General features: G+C 40.7%; 1 protein-coding gene across 1 annotated transcript in view; it reads left to right on the forward strand.

The window, feature by feature from the left end:
- Nucleotides 1-17,766, forward strand: part of LOC144783390 (inter-alpha-trypsin inhibitor heavy chain H3-like) — a 584,371-nt gene that overhangs the window by 9,358 nt on the left and 557,247 nt on the right. Inside the window, exons 2-4 of the mRNA XM_078662386.1 lie at nucleotides 3,155-3,178; nucleotides 9,355-9,521; nucleotides 15,269-15,373. Coding sequence (XP_078518512.1) covers nucleotides 3,155-3,178; nucleotides 9,355-9,521; nucleotides 15,269-15,373 — 296 coding nt within the window. The remainder of the gene's footprint in view (nucleotides 1-3,154; nucleotides 3,179-9,354; nucleotides 9,522-15,268; nucleotides 15,374-17,766) is intronic.

The raw sequence follows: 17,766 nt of genomic DNA on the forward strand, positions 1-17,766 counted from the left end.
AAACACACCTCCAGAATGGCTCTCCGTAGTCTCTTCCCCTTGAATCTGTCCATTCCTTCCTTAATCCTACCATCTGCCTGGGATCAAAGAGCAGAGGTGTAAATGAAACAGGCTTCTCCTGCCTTTCTCCTCCTTCCATTGAAGAATATTGTTTACAACCCCTCCCCCTGCTCTTTCATTCTCCTGGCCGCCCAGAACAGCTTTCTAACCCCATGGGCTATTTTCACCTCATTAAATGAGTCTGGCTAATCTACTTAACTCTGACCAATCAGGTCAGACCATTGGAAGGCTGACGTGTGGCTTACAGACAAGAAAGCCTTATAACTTCTTGTCTGTACACTTTAAGAGAAAATCAACAATACCATATTGTTGAATTTATCAATACCATTCTAGGAAGTCCTTGAATGGTATTTTTATGATTCTCCTAGCGGAATTATTAATTAATAATGTCTTAACCTTTGTAGCAGGGGATTTGCACTCAGAAACATGACTTGGGCCATTTTTTCCAATGCCAGGGCATATAAAAACATATTTTATAAGGACCCTGTCTAAATCTACAGGACCCTCCACCCCTGGCACACCTAGGGGAGAATTCATGGGTTCAAAATATGTAAAAATATTTCAGAACCTCACTCCACAGGGATCCTAGTACAAAAGTTGACTTTGGGAAGCACTTTACCACAATGCTGGAAGTGAAATGTGCAATTTTACCTAACCAAGGGCATCTAAAATTGTTTTTATAAGATAAGGTTCCTCCTTATAAATACCTGACCCCCATATCAGGGGAGCCCCTGGGGGTACCTAATATGCCCAAACATTGTAGTTTATCAATTTTTAAGTGTCCCAAACACCTAAGTCGAATCTGGGCAAGATCGGCGCCAAGTGATCACACTGGGACAATATAACTCAGAAGGAAAAGGAATCATATCAGGGATTACTCAGGGATTGAGCTTGAGCCCGACCCTCTTCAATCTATATATATTTCCCCTGATTAAGCTAATATTGTCCTTCAAGATCAATACCATCTAATATGCGGACTATACAGAGCTTATTCTGGTCCTGGATAATGACACTACTGAGGCAGAAGAAAACCTCAGAAAGTGCCTCTCAGCAAACTTCAAATGGATGAATAACAACCATCTGAGGTGTAATTCGGAAAAAACAGAGACCCTGCCACTTGGCAAACAAAACCCCTTTGTGCCTAAGTCTTGGTGGCCAGAAAATGCCACCCGCCCTCCTAATACAATAAACGCAGCCCAAAACTTAGGAATAAAGTTTGACTCCACCCTATCCTTCAAACAAAAATCCTTGGCAGTTGCGGGAACATGTTTTCATATCATAAAAAGTCTAAAGAAATGTTTTGACTTGCTCCCCTACTCAGCTAGGCAAACTGTTGCTGTCGCCCCTCATTACATCTAGACTGGACTATTGTACTAGCCTTCATGCAGGAACTAACAAATCAGTCATGCATAAGCTTCAGATGGTCCAGCATGCAGCTGCTTGGCTAGTATTGAAGTGGCCTTGGAAATCATCCGCCTCTGCTGCATTAGACACCTTGCACTAGCTGACAGTTCACAAACAGGTTCTATTTAAGGTCCTTATTATTACCTTTAGGGCCTTTCATGCATGTGGACCACTATATCTTCAAACTGGTTTTAAGCGCTATGTTCCCTCCCGTAGCCTAAGATCATCCAACGCAAATCTGTTGACCATTCCAACTTTTAGATTGGTGTGGAAGGGAGAAAAATCACTGGCAGTTTTGGGATCAAAGGCATGGAATCAACTGCCACCTCAGCTCCGCCAGATTGCTTCTGAGTCGGTATTCAGAAAGGCCCTTAAAACCTGGATTCAGATATACTGTGCAAAACTCTGATCTGAAGACCTAATTTTTATCTGTTATGAGCAGTAAACCAGTGTTTCCTCCTCCTCTTGTTCCGTATCAGCGCCAAGATGCTCCTTGGAGTGATAGTAGCGCTATACAAGTTTGCTTTTACATTCAATTACATTATAATGGGCATTTTAAAAGCAGTCCTGCAACCCAGGGCTGCTTTTAAACGGACCTCAGGCTTCAGCAGTGCACGCATGCAAGTGCAGAAAGGGATGCTGGCTTATAAACTGACAAGGCCTATTATATACTATGGATTTAAAGGTAGTTTTATTCCCCCATCCTATTATGTACTAGGGCCTTATAGAGGAGGTAATGACAATTATTGGGGTGCCCTAACCCATAGTGTACCCTAGCGTATGTAGGTGTTTTCACAGTATCTAAATGTCTCTTTCAGCACAGCTCTGTCCCTAGGCCTGGCTAGGCAAATTCTAGGATCAGTCAGAGTCACTCACCACCAGTATCAGTCAGCAAATCCAGCATATTGCAATGATAGGGGGTGCACAGGGGGGCACGATGATTTTGCAACAGCATATCAAATGTAATAGACACAGAAGGGCACACTTTTGATATATAAGGTTAATCAGTGATGGCAAATACTGCTTTCCACTACTATAGACAGGAAAAGAGGCAGTACACATGGTAGTAGCATCAAACAACTCTTTGAAAGTGGTTTCTATGGACAATGCATACTAGCTTGCATTCCTTAAAGAAATACCCTGAATACAACCAATACAAATTAATCTACCAAGCCTTGTTCTAAAATGTGCTCATGACAATAATTTGTGTATGTTTTATGAAACTATATATAACCCAGGAACATAAACTATTATTTTATTTATCCTTTCGCAGACTAACCTCGCCGATACATTTACACATTCTCCAACATTTTGTGGAAAACGCACTAATTGAATATACAAATCCACTTCTCTGGCTGCCAAAACACTCTAAAAAGGTCGCTGGAATTCATCTACACCCTATAAAGATATGGTTGAGTGCTCATTGTAAATCTAGGTTATCTGGCATAAGATACCACAATAAAAGTATAATTGAGCTTTTTAAAGTTTTCCAGATGACCCCAGTTACGTTCAATTTTACCCCGGGAAAATTAATCGCATTTCCTGACATCGAGTGAATAAAATAGTTTTCTTTCCACCGAAACCGTAACACCAAATGAACTGTAAACATTAGAATGTATTAAACTTCGATGAGAGTAACTTATTTGAACAGATTTTTTATAACATTCACGTGTTTTCTTTCTCCTTACAGAAACGAAGTGTTGCTCAAACAGTGGTGAGTTATTGTGGTTCTCGATTTTCCTTTTTTAAATAATTATTTTTTAAAAAGGAATGCTTTTGCATTTGTGTTTTGCATTACTAAGTAAGATTCGAGGATAACATTTCAAAGAAACAATTTTGAAGATGTGAGTGTGATCTGAACGTGTAACGCTTTGTTTCTGTGAAATGCACACACATGATGTTTGGTATAGTTGTATATAATACTCTCCTACGACTTTTGTTTCTTACTAGAAGCTGAAGTTAATTACATTGAACAATATTAAAAATCAAGGGGGAAATAATTTTTATTTCAGGCTTTGATTTGGGTAGTGTTTGGTTGTTAGTGTATTTAGAGAAATACATTGTGGAATATTTAGGACCTGTGCTAAGGAGATATAGTTAATTATGACCAGGAAACCAAAACAGATTTGTAACTGACTGTCTTGTTTAGAAATGTTTCTGAATATATTGATCTCTTACAAATGAAGCTATATCATAATTGTCATCAACTGAAAAAATAGAATGCAAAAAATAGTTGTAGTTGCGTACGTGTGCTGGGAAGTGGGGCGAGAGAACATACTCCTGCTAAAGTTGAGAAGAGATTGTACAGTGAGATGGGAAAGAGGGTGCCGGACTAGTTAGGGTTTTGATTTGGATTGAGGGAAAGGTAGCCTTAATGGATAGTAAGAGGTTCATAGGGTTTAGTAATTACCAGCGTTAGGGAGTAGTATTTTTTTAGGCTTCAGGGAAGGGTAGAGGTAAGGGATGATATAGAGTTCTTAGATTTCAGTGAGGTGTTGCATAAGGGGTAGATAAGGGTGTATATGGCTCAGCAATGGGTGGCATAAAAGGTAAGTAAGGGGATTTAGAGGTCATGGAAGGATAGCTTTAAGGAATAGTAAGGATTTTTGTTCAGGTAATGATACACTTAAGGGGTTTTAAATTGTTTTTTGGGTTCAGGGTGGTTGGAGTTAAGGGTAGTAAGGGGATTTTAGGGTTCAAGGAAGGGTAGCATTAAAGTGTAGTCATGCGTTTTTAGGCAAAACTACCTTATAGTTACCCTTAGTAGTATGCAGCAGAGAAGATAGGGATATGAAGGGCACCCCTCATATGAGCAAGCCGCACCAGCCTAATTTCAGCTGCTTCCACCCAGTAAGAGAGAGCCACCAAGCACTTACGCGTTCACCACCTCACAGTCTCACTGCCAGCATTCTACTCCCGACCTTCACACCTCCACTGCCTCCACCTCCACTTTCCTCTTCGCAGTTTCACAGCTTCGCCTCCATGCCAATTTTTTTAGCAGGATGTAATTTGTACCTGAAGTGAAATACAGAATGCTCTAAATGTACTATCGACTTCTGCTAAATTCAGGAGCTGAGGAAACCTAGCAAGTGTTTGAGTAAAGCTTTACTGACACATCTAAAAGAGGAATTAGTGGATAATTCCCATGGCAGTAAATTGGACCAATCTTGGGAATAAGGAAGTAATACTGCCACAAGAAGACTTTGGAATGCAACATAAGGTTATGAAGTCTTGTAGAGGGGTGCAAAAATACTGGCTAATTATTCCTGTCCCTTAATGATTACTGTTACAGGTACCTCATTGGGGCATTGCTCCTGTGAGAAATTTGCAGAGGATATAAGAAATGCTATTTAGACAACCGTTATTAAATGTATATGTTTTTTTTCTGATTTAACCCCCAGAATTTAATTATTCACCTATATTTGTTGAACTGGTTTATATACGTGCCTCAGAAATGAGTGCCAGTTATTCTCAGGCATCGGAACTGATACCCACTTATTTGTTAAATTTGCACTTTTTGGTATAATTATATTTTTCATTTTAAATTGCTCTTTATTGAGTTATTACATGTACGTCATACATGATGAAACTACATAGAAATGTAAAATGTTTATGCCCCTCACATCGGGAGCATACCGAAGAGTGCAAGAATACAGGGCTAAATCAAAAAATGAGACAGCAGACAGGTGAAACAGAGGGCTGGGCTTATACCCCGCTGAGGTTAAAAACAGCTCAAGAAGCACTGCAAGAGTGCCTCAGTTCCTTCCCAGGGGGCTTTCTAAGGGTATTGGTAGTGCATACTTAAGTTGTACGTGGTGTGTGGGTGGCTTCTTTGGTGATTTAGGGCCATGGTGGGTCATGGTAGTGTACGTTATCATATCAGTAGCTTATTGTTGTTTCATGTCTGACCCGGTAGCCAGTGCCAGCAAGACAGCTTCACACCTTGTGATTGATGTGGGTTTCCCAGCCTTGTGCCTTAGCCGTCTAACCACATCATCTTCAGCCTAGGCCTATTTCATGACTTCCAGCTGTCAAGTATGCATGGATAGAGGCGGCCTGGATTTCCAGTGCAGTCACACATTTTGCAAGTGAGAGTGCAAGATCAATACATTTGCTATGGGCTATGTCTGTCTTTGTACAAGGCATTCATCTTAGGAGAGACATGCTGTAGGCGTGAAAATGTGAAGCCTACATTTTATGCACCTAACTAGCTTACACATCTTGCTAGAAAGGCTTGTGTGCATTGTACTGCCCTATTTGAATGGATATCTTTAACACCTTTTTAAGCCTTTATATTTGATAGTATTAGTGAGCAACAACCAAAACTCATCTTATCTTTTCATACAAGCTTGTAGTCATATTTTATGTAGCTTGTTTCATAGGCATCAAATACATTTTTGTGTTCAAAACAAATTATCTAAATAATTTGAATGTATAATCTTAGTCAGACACCTACTTAGAAATCTCTCCTCTCTTGAGAGTGGAGACGTTTTTCCATTTATCTGTAACCTTTTACTGAACAGGTTACCTGAACTTGCTGTCTGGTAAGAAGTGAAGGATTCAATAAAAAAAATAAAACCATTAGTTCATAGTTGCTGGTAAAGTGTCAATTATAGATTCTAACTCTTCTTCTAGAAACTCACTCAGCAGCACAGCATGCCCCTGTGACCACTTGAGCTTCCTACAATTCTCATGCACACTTAACTCACCATAACAAAAGTTCCACTTATTGGTTTGTGTGCATTCTTAATCAAATTGACATTTTAGTACAAGATAGTCATTCAGTTCTGATTGCCTCCATACTTATACCTCAAGGAAAGAGTTCAAATTTGAAGATTATGAATTCCAGCATGGCTATAGAGGAAAGACTATTAGGGGTGAGGTTCAGTGGCACATCGCCTTTTTATTTTTCTGTTCAAAAATATGTATCAAAATTTGAAGAGAGCATTCATTAAAAAGTTTCCCTTTTCTTTATTGTTTTTTTGATAACCACAGTGTAGTAAAGGTGCCTCTCTTTTTTCTGTTCCTTTCCTCTCTTTAGTCAAGCTGTCAGCTCACCTATCCTGGCATTGAAACCCCCTTGGATATTTATGTTTGGTTCAATTCTCTTTTGCGTCAATTACTTTCTCTACCATGCTATCATTACTTGTGCCCCTTTAAATAAGTTAATTGAAAACCAGGATGTAGTGACCATAAGTATATTCTTAAGAACCATACTTGAAAGTTAAGACTGGTTAAGGATGTCAGAGTTTGTATTTTTAGCTACAAATGCCTATGCACACGTTCTTTTGTATATTGCAGAAACAGTACTGTGTAATCTGAATTCACAAAAAAATCAAGAAACATTTTACTATCCACACATCAAAAAAGTGAAATGACAGCAGAACATTCCAGGTGTATTGTGTTCTTATGATTTAATGAGGATCGATTGCCCAGCCAACACGTGTTTCGTCAGGGTGTGAACCCACAACTTCTTCTGGGCTTGAAGATGTACAATAGCAAAGTTTCAAAAACTCAAAAAACATGTTTTAAAATTCAGTCGACAAGTGACTTTAGTGTAATTACACTCTGGGTGACAACCCAAAATCTTGTGTGCCACCAATTCTGATGTATCGGTCCTATAAGTGATCAGAAGACATGTGATGAAGGGGTTTAAGTGACATCCTAGTTTGGTTTACAAATTTCCTAGTGCAAAGACCTTACTTTAGCTATTTCTAGTAAAGCAGTTTGGTGATTGATCTAAAATCAACATGCACATGGAAAATCAATGGGTCTAATTTCGCCAAACTAAAAGATTACATATAAGTGCAGAGTGCTAATCAACAAACATTGTGACATATTTATGCACCTAAGGAATAGGTTTGTTCGAGGATTAAGAGACAGAGAAAATATATAAATGAGATTAGGAAAAGAGAGGAGAGGGAGAACATGAAAGAGAAAAGACCCATAGTCAGTCCAGGCTAAGGATCACTTGCTAAAAGATTAGAGCTACCGATAAGAGATCTGAATCTTACCTCTATGGCAAAATACAATGAAATATTTGATCTTCAAAACAAGGAGTAAGAAGGTGTGGATCAAAATTATGTCCATACCACTGGGTTACGTTTTAAGCAAAAACCGGAGCCTGCGCAAAAAACTAAAAAACAGTATGGGGAGGCCTAACACTCCGCCGGTTGTACTTCCATTCCAGTTGGCGTATAAAGGAAATACTCAGTTTTTGTTAGGGTGCCTTGCTTAGGTGAATTGAGCATGGCCCTAATTTTGAGCATGTCACTGCCGAAGGTGTAACAAAATCCTCCTTGTAGACGTATCAACACAGGACACTGCTAAGGACAGCAATCTCTGCAACAATATTAAAATTTATATTTTCTGAGAGACAATATAAAGTCCTTGAACTGTGAATATTCTGCACAAATTGTTTTATTTTCACGGATGAAGGTTCAATTCCAGAAGTGCATTTTCATTTCCAGAGATGAATATTTAATTCACCATGATTCTTCATACAAAACAATACATGACAACCATATTTCTTCATGCAGATTAATTGATAACAGCCAACATTGTTTCTCGAATAATCACTTCTTGGGTGCTGTTCCAAAAAATGAAAAAGGAATAGAAAACCAAAACAAATAAAATAATAGAATACCATCCAATTAGTCATGACAACATTAACTGTTGTAAAATACCATTATCAATAATTAACATTGAAACGTTATATTAGCTTCCCATTGAACTAACATCTTTCTTTAGCGATCACCAAATTGTGCCTTTATTTCTATCCCATATACTACAGAATAGGTCACAGAAAATCCTATGTCTCAAGGGGCAGGTTCTGGTGTGAACCCGGGCTTCTGTGGGAATTCACAAGAGCATATTATCAAGCCCATTATCGCTGCTTTAGCGGCATCTTCCTGCCGCTAAAGCGGCGATAATTTTAACACGGTTCTTGATAATATACCCCCAAATCTTTAATGATATTCATTATCAAACATATCGAGACCATATTCTCTCAGGCTACTATTACCCTTAAGTCATATCACATTTCAACCAAGTTAATCACTGTGTCCTAAAAATAATGTATTATTATGTAGGAAGAATCATGTTGAATTGATTATGCATCTGTGCCAATAAACGGAAATTTCTGGAATTTATAATTCGTCTGTAACGATAACATGACATTGCTACAAAATATTTACAGTTAAAGGACTTTACATTGTCGCTAAGACAACCAATTATATTTTGTTGTCTGCTACATGGGGTTTTGACACTGGAAGGTGAACACTGACCTGAGATGCTTATGCCGGACGAGATATTCTTTACCTATTTATGTTTGTTATACACATAAACATTGTTGACATTTTTGCATGCGCTACCTAAACGTGATGCAAATAGTCAGAAAAGTGTAGATGTAATCTAAAAAGTTTGACGGTATGTGTTCAAAGCCGTATACTTCTTATGGTTCAGAAGATGTGGTGATTCACAGAATATTGTGCACTGCTGTTGAAACCGATACCACAGTATCAGAACTGTGTGGCTATTCACAAACAGGTGTAGTGCATTTCCCCAATTTATGGGCACTTTTTAAATTATAAGCAAATGAGCCTGGTATAAGTGGTGCTGAGCATGTGGGAAAGTGCATCAATATGCATCTATTTGTATGGCTTTAACAAATCGAACATTCTACACATATCTACAAAGGTGGTTTGAGAATAACACGACAAGTCAACTGAAATCCAAAGGTTTTTGACTACTTTTGTCACTTGGGCCTAAAATATCTTATCATCTGATATACATTTTCAGGTACAGCAAACATTCTTTAATTCACTATAGAGCCAAATGGGTAAATAGTAACATTCTCATCATTTATGTACCAATTTATGTTTTTTACAGACTCGGAATGAAGTGGAAGTCTACAGCGTGAAAATTGATTCCAAGGTGACCTCCCGCTTCTCTCACAATGTCATCACTAGTCGAGCTGTCAACCGTGCCAACACCTCCAAAGAGATCTTTTTCGATGTGGACCTTCCAAAGACAGCCTTCATCACCAATTTTAGCATGTTAGTGCCTACTTCAAAATGTTTCTTTTCTTTGTATTTTAGCATTTTGTTTTAACTACAATTCAAATGATTTTTTCTAGAAGTAGCCTTCTCAGCGTATTTGCATTTCAAATCTTAGTTCCGAAAATTTCTCTGCAATCCTAGCATTAATTTTTTTAATGTTTTTTATATGGTTATGTAAACAAAAGGCACAAACAGGGGGCAGTGTAGAGCTCAAATAATCACAGTGTTCCCAGACTTACCTTACAAACAGCGTGTTACATGCTACAACACTCGTGTGATTATGTGAGACTTCAGTGCTGATAGCCCATCAGGGACTCACCTCTATCATCCAGTGTAACAACATTTTTCACATACAAATCAATGCAAAACAGTTGCGATTAACTGGAGCAGGTCAGTGTAAAAGACTACAACAAGTAAGCCAAAAGACCAAACAAGAAAACAAGCAATAAAATAATAGTCCCTAATAAACATTGTTCCCATCCAGAGTTGCATCATTATGCCATCCTTCAACTCATGTGTACTTGTGTATCTATCGAGATATGTGTGTCATCAGGGGGTGTATCTATGGTGAAGCTGAAGAGTAATGTGTGGAGGCCCTTCTTGCATGTGGTAGGATACTTATTTAATTAGTGTCGCTCACATATCCTACCTGCTTCAGGGAGGGTGTATATCCAACTTCACTCCGACCTCTTCCAGATATGTGTCCGTAGTGTAAATCACTCATCTCTACTGCCTATACCGGTGGGACCCAACAACACAACTGTCTCCGCATTGGCCCATTTTGATACATCTATCCATCAATCACGGATAAAGGGCACGGCGGTTTGCCTTCCAAAACAAAGCAATACGTATTTTTTCTAAAATCAGAGCTAGATTTATAAAGGATCATGCACATTTAGAATGCTTAGGATGAGCCAGCATAGCAAGAATCCACGCTGTGGGTTCTTTCAGTATGAGCCTACCCATCACCTCAGTCACAACACCCTGTAGCACTTTGTCCCAAAATAGAGACACTGTGAGCAGTGCCATAACATATGCAGAAAATTCAGCATCGCTCTCATCACCTCTAGGGCAGTTAGTAGACGCCCCTGGGTACATGTGACCTACCGTGGTGAGATATGCATGATAAATATGGTTATATTGTGTAAGTCAAAACCTAAAGCTCAGCATACCCCAGACATCTTGCCCAGTTTGTCTCACTAAACGCAGTTCCCAGTTGTGGTTCCCAACAATCTTTCAATGAGCTTATGTTCACGCCAACAAGTGTAGAAGCGTTGAGTACAGGCATGTAACCATCTTCCTGAGGGGGCCACGTGTCAGCAATACTTGTAGCAGCTGTGAGGTAGTGGTCTCTACACCCCCTTATTTGCCTTACCAGCGCAGCATAATGCATACATTAACTGGGGCCCACCCTATTAGTCCTACCCCATTAGGCTCATGCAAACTAACAAAAGTCTGCAGTTTCTGTTCCTCGTACATGTCATCCCATGTCCCCAGGACCACCTCGGTCCATGGCAACTCATCTTACACACATTTTACATTATGGACAGAGTGACAGCCTTTGAGAGTCCACTAGGACTGCTCTGGGGCATAGGGTGGGGTGTGGGAGTTCTTCTATATGCACAGTTTCCAACACCAGCCTTCCCCCGGCAGTAAAATATTGTCTTTTTCCTGACTCCCATCCCTTCCACTCCAGGATTGAGGTGCCCAACAATTGTTGTGACAAGTCCCTATTCTCGGGGTCTGGCGTGTTGGGGGTCCACTATACTGTCCAACGTAGTTGCCCTGCTGCATAGTACAATGAATAATTGGGGCCCCCTAGCACACCCTCCATTATCGGGACATATAGTTGAATGATTACCGCTCGACATCTAACAGGGCCCACAATCACTAAAATGAGCAGGGGCTGTAAGTCTCAAAAGAATGGGTTTTTTAGAATCAGGGGCAAGTCTTGAAAAGGAAAATAATAACCTTGGTAGGATTAAAAAAGTTGAGATTCCGACTCTGTCCACTAAAAACACTAGTATTGATAATATGCTTGTACATACATAGACAATACTTGATCTCATATTAAATACCAGTAACCAACAAGCCGTAACAAAATCAGCAGAACTCAAGCAAGCATTCATGTCCCAGACCATTAAGCTTTCAGGCCTCAATGGACACAGCCCTCTTGGCAGCAAAATGCAAGGGAAGGTGCATCAGCAGAACATATGATTATGCATTATAGTGGACTCAAAGTGAAATTTTGCAACAAGCATTAGGGCCTCATTGTGTAATATTTAGGATCACATATAGATTTGCACCAAGGGAGCATTAGTGATGTGTATGATGTAAACACTCATATGGTTCTAAAGATGCATATTAGAGGAGCACTGGGTGGGGCACCTCAAGCACATGCCAGGTTATGTGCTGCTAAGGTGTACAAGTTCAGTGAATCATGGGAGCATTAGATGCCGTTCAACAGGGGTCGCTTAGTGATGTGCCTCACCGGAGCACTCTGTGATGTGTTTCCCTGTAGCACTGGGTTCTGTGAAACACTGGAGTTCAGTATGACACACTTGTATAAACACAGGAAGTCCCTCTTTGTTGTATTGATTGACTTAAGAAGGCATACACGCAGTTGTCCCAATTTTTGCCATCTTGTACAACTGGAGTACTAACTGTGGAGGTCAGTGGTGAGACAGCCTCTAATTCCAGCCCTTTCTTGACAAATGTTTCTGCCAGTACTACTTCGAAGCTAACCGGAGATACTATTCTGATTGCTCATGAACCCCCACCTGGCACCCCTGATCTTGAAAACTATCCTCTCCTCATTGTCAAAAATAGACCTGCAATTACCACCTCGACTTAAGTGGCTTCAATAAATGGCCCTTCTGCTCCCATTGTCTCGTAAGAGAAGGATCCTGTATGCTCCGCCCAAGATGGTGTTTTCAAATTTGAATCCACATACCAGTCTAACTTGTTGTATTCAGACAATCATATTCCATAAAATATTGCAGAGCACTTTCCGATACTTATTTATTGGCAAATTGCAGGACTAAGTGCAGCTCGCCACCTAGCTCAAGTAGTTGAAGCAACTTGCGATGTAATGCCACGCGTGGTAACAACCCGGTCGTTGTACCGACCGCTTTGTTACCTACCGTGTAGTAACAGTACACATTGGAACGTCATACATTTGCTTTTTAGTCATCAAGTGGAGGACTGTAGATCTAGAAAATGGGAGATTTTTTGCGGCCTTCGTGGACGTGAGATCTTGTTCCAAGGCCGAAACTATGAGAAACCCTGCTCAGAATACGGGTCTCAAGAGGCTTATTGATCCTAATCCAGGCACTATACACATACAATTATGCCAGGGTCAGGTGGGTACCTGCAGGAGAACTGACAGATTAAATATCAATTCATAGAGGGGTGCGCCAAGGGTGCATATTGGCCCCCGCGCTCTTCCTCTTATACATCAACGAGTATTTATCATACCTTTTCAACTGTGAGAATGATTCCCCCAAGATTAAAGATACACAGCCACCATGTTTTTTATTTGCTGACGAGATCCTGTTATTTTCTAAAAGTCCCTGGGGCTTATCTACATTGCTTGAGAGGATTTCCCTATTCTGCATAGACTACAGGTTAGAAATAAATAAGAACAAAACCAAGTACATGGTGTTTGGAAATTACAAGGGCAAAAGAAGAAGAACGATATTATTAGATGGGGAAGCCCCTGAGAGGGTCTCAGAGTTTGATTATCTGGGTGTGTGTTTGGAAGATTCACATAGGTGGCTAGCTAAATTGAGGAAGAGCACTCTGTCCTTAAAATAGTCTGCAGGATCTATAATAAGGTTTGCAAACAATGTATCTTCTTTTACCATTTCTCCTCCTTGGAAATCTATAGAAGCCAAGCTTGTGGGGTGGTCCCTTTTGGAGCAGACATCTGGGCCACTGCAACATAGAGATGCTGGAAAGTGCAGAGAACAGTTTCCTCAAATAGCTGTTAAAAATTCCCCTGAGCCCCCCCACTATCCTCAGCCCACCTGAAAGACCTGTACTGGCTCCCCGTCAACAAGAGGATCACCTTCAAGCTCCTCATCCACGCTCACAAAGCCAGACCACTCCACAACACTGGACCAGTGTACCTCATTGTACGACTCACCTTCTACACCCCGAACCGCCAGCTTTGCACCGCTGACCTCGCCATCGTTCCCCGCATTCCGTCGATCAACCGCCGGCGGCAAATCATTCTCCCACCACACCGCAAACACCTGGAACACCAGCCCCATCTGCCTTCGACAGACCCGACCTACTGGCCTTCAGGAGACTCCTAAAGACCTGGCAGTTCGAGCAGTAGCAGCACCCCCACCCTGCCCAGTGCCTTGAGACCCTCACGCGTGGCTACAAGGCTTACTAGAGGGTTCATGTGCCATTAGGATCCCTTGGTGTGCTTACATAAAGACTTGGTTATATCAGCTTGGACTAGGGTTTTTTTGTCAAACCCCAGAGATTTACCGCACAATGCCATTGAGAAGTTGAAAATAGCCTAATGGGACTATGCACTTGGTGAAATATTTTCTAAGACCGTTTTGGGTAGCCTGTCTGTTTTTTTTCCATTGAAATGAGGTTTTGAGTTTGACATATACTTAGATAAGGTTACTAAAACCCTTTACACAAGCACTTTTTTTATCAAGTTTAGAATGGGCACATTACCAATAGCTTTCTTCACATGCCTTTGAAAGAAGAAGTCAGGCATATCAAGTTGTGTTTTTAAATGCAAGGCTGTGAAGAGTGCTGGTGGAAACATGAACTGTTTAAACTTTTGCTTTTTAGATGCAAGTGGGGAAATATGCTCTTCCTGCCTGCATCCGTTAATTCTACTTGCAACTGCACAAATATGTTCTCAACAATCGCTGTCGACTTACCAAATTGTCAATTACGTCAGCCTTTGGGTAGAACTAATGTGGCTGGACCCTATTCAGCAGACCACAACTGCTTCAGGGGTTACATATTAGATGTTCAGAGGAAACAATTAGTCAAAAGGATGGATGTTGTATCTGCACAGTTATTCCTCATTATTTGTATTAGCACGAATTCAGACACTGCCTGGTGCAATAAATTCTGGCAGCCAGCAATCTCCGCATAGACTACCTCTGGGCTTATAATAGGGGTCTTTGTGGCTGTACCACTTTTGACTCCACTGTTGACTGCCAGCAATCAAATTCCCAAATTCAGAAACCTAGTAATAAAAAAGAAAATGTCATATGTTTATGTTTAAAAATGTGTTTTAATTCGGGAAATTAAATATGCATCCATTCATATATTAGATGGGTGAGTTGGAGTTGTTATTGCACATATGAAATAATGCTAGATTGTTCTGCTAAAATATGAAGGGTGATTTTAGTGATGTCTTGGAACATTGGGATGGTGGGAGCTCCACTGTGGACAAAGGTATGGTGGGGAAAACATGAAGATATAACATGCCAGGTATTTTGACTTCAATGGATGTAATGTTTAAATATTCGGGTATCCCTTTTGCTGAGTGCTAGAAAAGTAATTGATTGTCCTCCTTTAATACACGCCTTTGCCACACTTGGGAGAGGACATGTTAAAGACGATTATTAGCCCATAGCAGAGTAGTGTAATCCTACAGTGTACACTGTAAGTAGATCAACCACTTCTGTGCTAGGGTCCCTGTAGCAAACTCATTATGAGAAATCTGTAGTTTGTTGTTAATTGTTACTGTCCATTTTATGCAGGACAATTGATGGTGTCACCTATCCTGGATCAGTTAAAGAAAAAGAGACTGCAAAAAAGCAATATGACCAAGCCGTTTCTCGTGGACAGACTGCAGGACTCGTGAAGTAAGGATGCAGAACACAGTCGACATTTTTTGCAACAATTGTGTTTAGTTCAACGATAATTGCCATTTGGGAGATGGGGTGCAGCACATATCACAGACCTCTTTGTAATGGGAAAAAGCTGCTTTATGGAAACAGGCGCACATCACAAATGTTACCTGGCAAACCACTTTACAAAACTTAACCTCGATAGACATCAGATGCAACTAGCCAATGCCCCTCATCCTACAGTCCTCCCCACAAGCCCACCCCTCAGCTATTTCCTATCACTGTAGTGCATTACAACTTTTAAAACTCTCCTACAGCCTATGACTGCAATTCCGAACTTCTAAGCAACCACGCTTCCTAAAATGAACCTTGAACTACCTGCCAACCCTCCCATTTGTCCTGGTTCCATAACTGTCAACGTTTTTTTTTTTAGAGTTTTATATAGCGCAAACTAGACCCAAGACATCGGGTATCAGAGTGCTTTACATGAGCACCAGTTTTGTTGCAGAAGTATACATTAATTTTTTTTAGGCATGGGAAGATTAAGTGATTTTCCCAGAATCACAGGATGTTGGGCTTCATTGCTGATGCTCGAACCCGGTTTATCGGCTATGAGGTTGACCGCTCCAGCCGTAAGGCTACATCCTCTCCCCTAATTAACCAAACTTCTGGCAAGTTCTGAACAACTTTTAAGATACCCACTAGCACCTGTTCCAAGTAACAGTGATACAGATTTATAACCTCTTTGCACCAATCCCAACAACTAAGCCTAAGAAAGAAACCCATTAAAAGGAGATAAACCCCCTCCCCAACCTTAAAGAAAAGGGAGCGGGTTGGGAAAATGCCTAAGAGCTCCTTGTCACCAGCTTCTGGGTCACATGAACCTAAAATGATGATAGGGAGCCCAGCGTAAAAAGTACTTACTTTGGGCTGCATTGGGCTACAAATGTAGCCCAAACACAAAATGTCAGCTCATGGGCTGCACCAACTTCCCAATCTGTCCGAGGGGCAGACCTCCCAGTGGTCGGCCGCCCCCTAGATCTCCCTTTTAAATGTAAACAGTAATAATGTTTTATAAGTCCTTGGTAATATATTAATTGGAAATGCTACAATGCACTGGTTTACAAAAGTATGTCCTTAGGATGCAACCAGTGGTGTTGTAAAAGTGTTTTTCTCGGATAACATCCCAAACCTACCAACCACCACCAAGTAAGTGGAGAGTTTATTTCTTGACTGGGGTATTCTATTTTTCATACTCCAACGTGTTTTAAGTTCCAATAAGCAGTGGCAGTTTGAAAGTCTGCTGATTAGAGGGACGGTAAAAGGGTTAATACATATAAGGAAATACATAAATACAATTAAATACCTAAAATAAAAAAATAAAAAGGCACTTACCATGCTTTCTGGAGACATGTCTTGCTTGTTCCGGTTGTCTTCTTCTCCTGATATCGCGTCCAGCTGGGCTGAACCAATCCTGGCGCTACGTGAGAGCCGCTCCCGAGGACACTGAAGGTGTGTGTAGGGTCCCAACCCGGCGGTCTAAGGCAGTTGAGTTGAGAGATTTATAGTGCACATGTCAGGCTGGTTGTCGCAAGACAGCTGGCCAAAGGGACATGCACACTACAAATTAGTGCACCGTCAGGAAGCCCACCACTGCTGCCACTCAACAGGCCCGACCATGTCCAGACAATTGGTTCAGGACGGGTTGACAGAAAATAAAATGGTAATTAATTAACTTCATTACCATTTTATTTTTAGTCTCTGGGGCAATTAAATGGGGCGACACTGCTCTGCTCGGATGGATGACAGTACAACGCGATCATTTTGATCGCGGTACTTTACATTGCGGTTTTTACAGCGCAACTCATTACAACGACTTGCATTTTTGTTGGAGGGCACTGAATTGAGGATTAATATGATTTTCTATTCCAACTCCAGCCCACGTAACAGTAGGGAAGGTGTTGGAATAGAAAATCACACTATTCCTTAACCGAGAGCGCCATCCAGCGCAAGTGGTAGTAATGACTTGCGTTGTAATGGCAGTGTGGTAAAGGTCGTGCGGTGTAAACACTGTGTTATAAATGATGTTTCCCACTCTGCTCAAACAGAGGAGCCGCCTTTGCCAATAAGGAGTATTTGTGGGACGTGCTGGGTTTTACAACACCTTGGGCCAGTGACATTGGTCAAAACGGAATTGGGGTTGAGGATCATCTCTCAGTGAATTCTTCAGGCAGTGGCACATTTTTAAGCACACAAGACTAGATGCTGATAAAAACTCAGATGTGTGTACATTTATGATGAATGAACCAAGGGAGCACTATACCTTATATCAGGGGTTGGTACACAATCTACAAGATCGTGTACATGGAGTGGGCATTTCACAAATTCATTTTAAACATAGGAAGATA

This window comes from Lissotriton helveticus, chromosome 9 (genome assembly GCF_964261635.1).
Source record: "Lissotriton helveticus chromosome 9, aLisHel1.1, whole genome shotgun sequence".
NCBI lineage: Eukaryota > Metazoa > Chordata > Amphibia > Caudata > Salamandridae > Lissotriton > Lissotriton helveticus.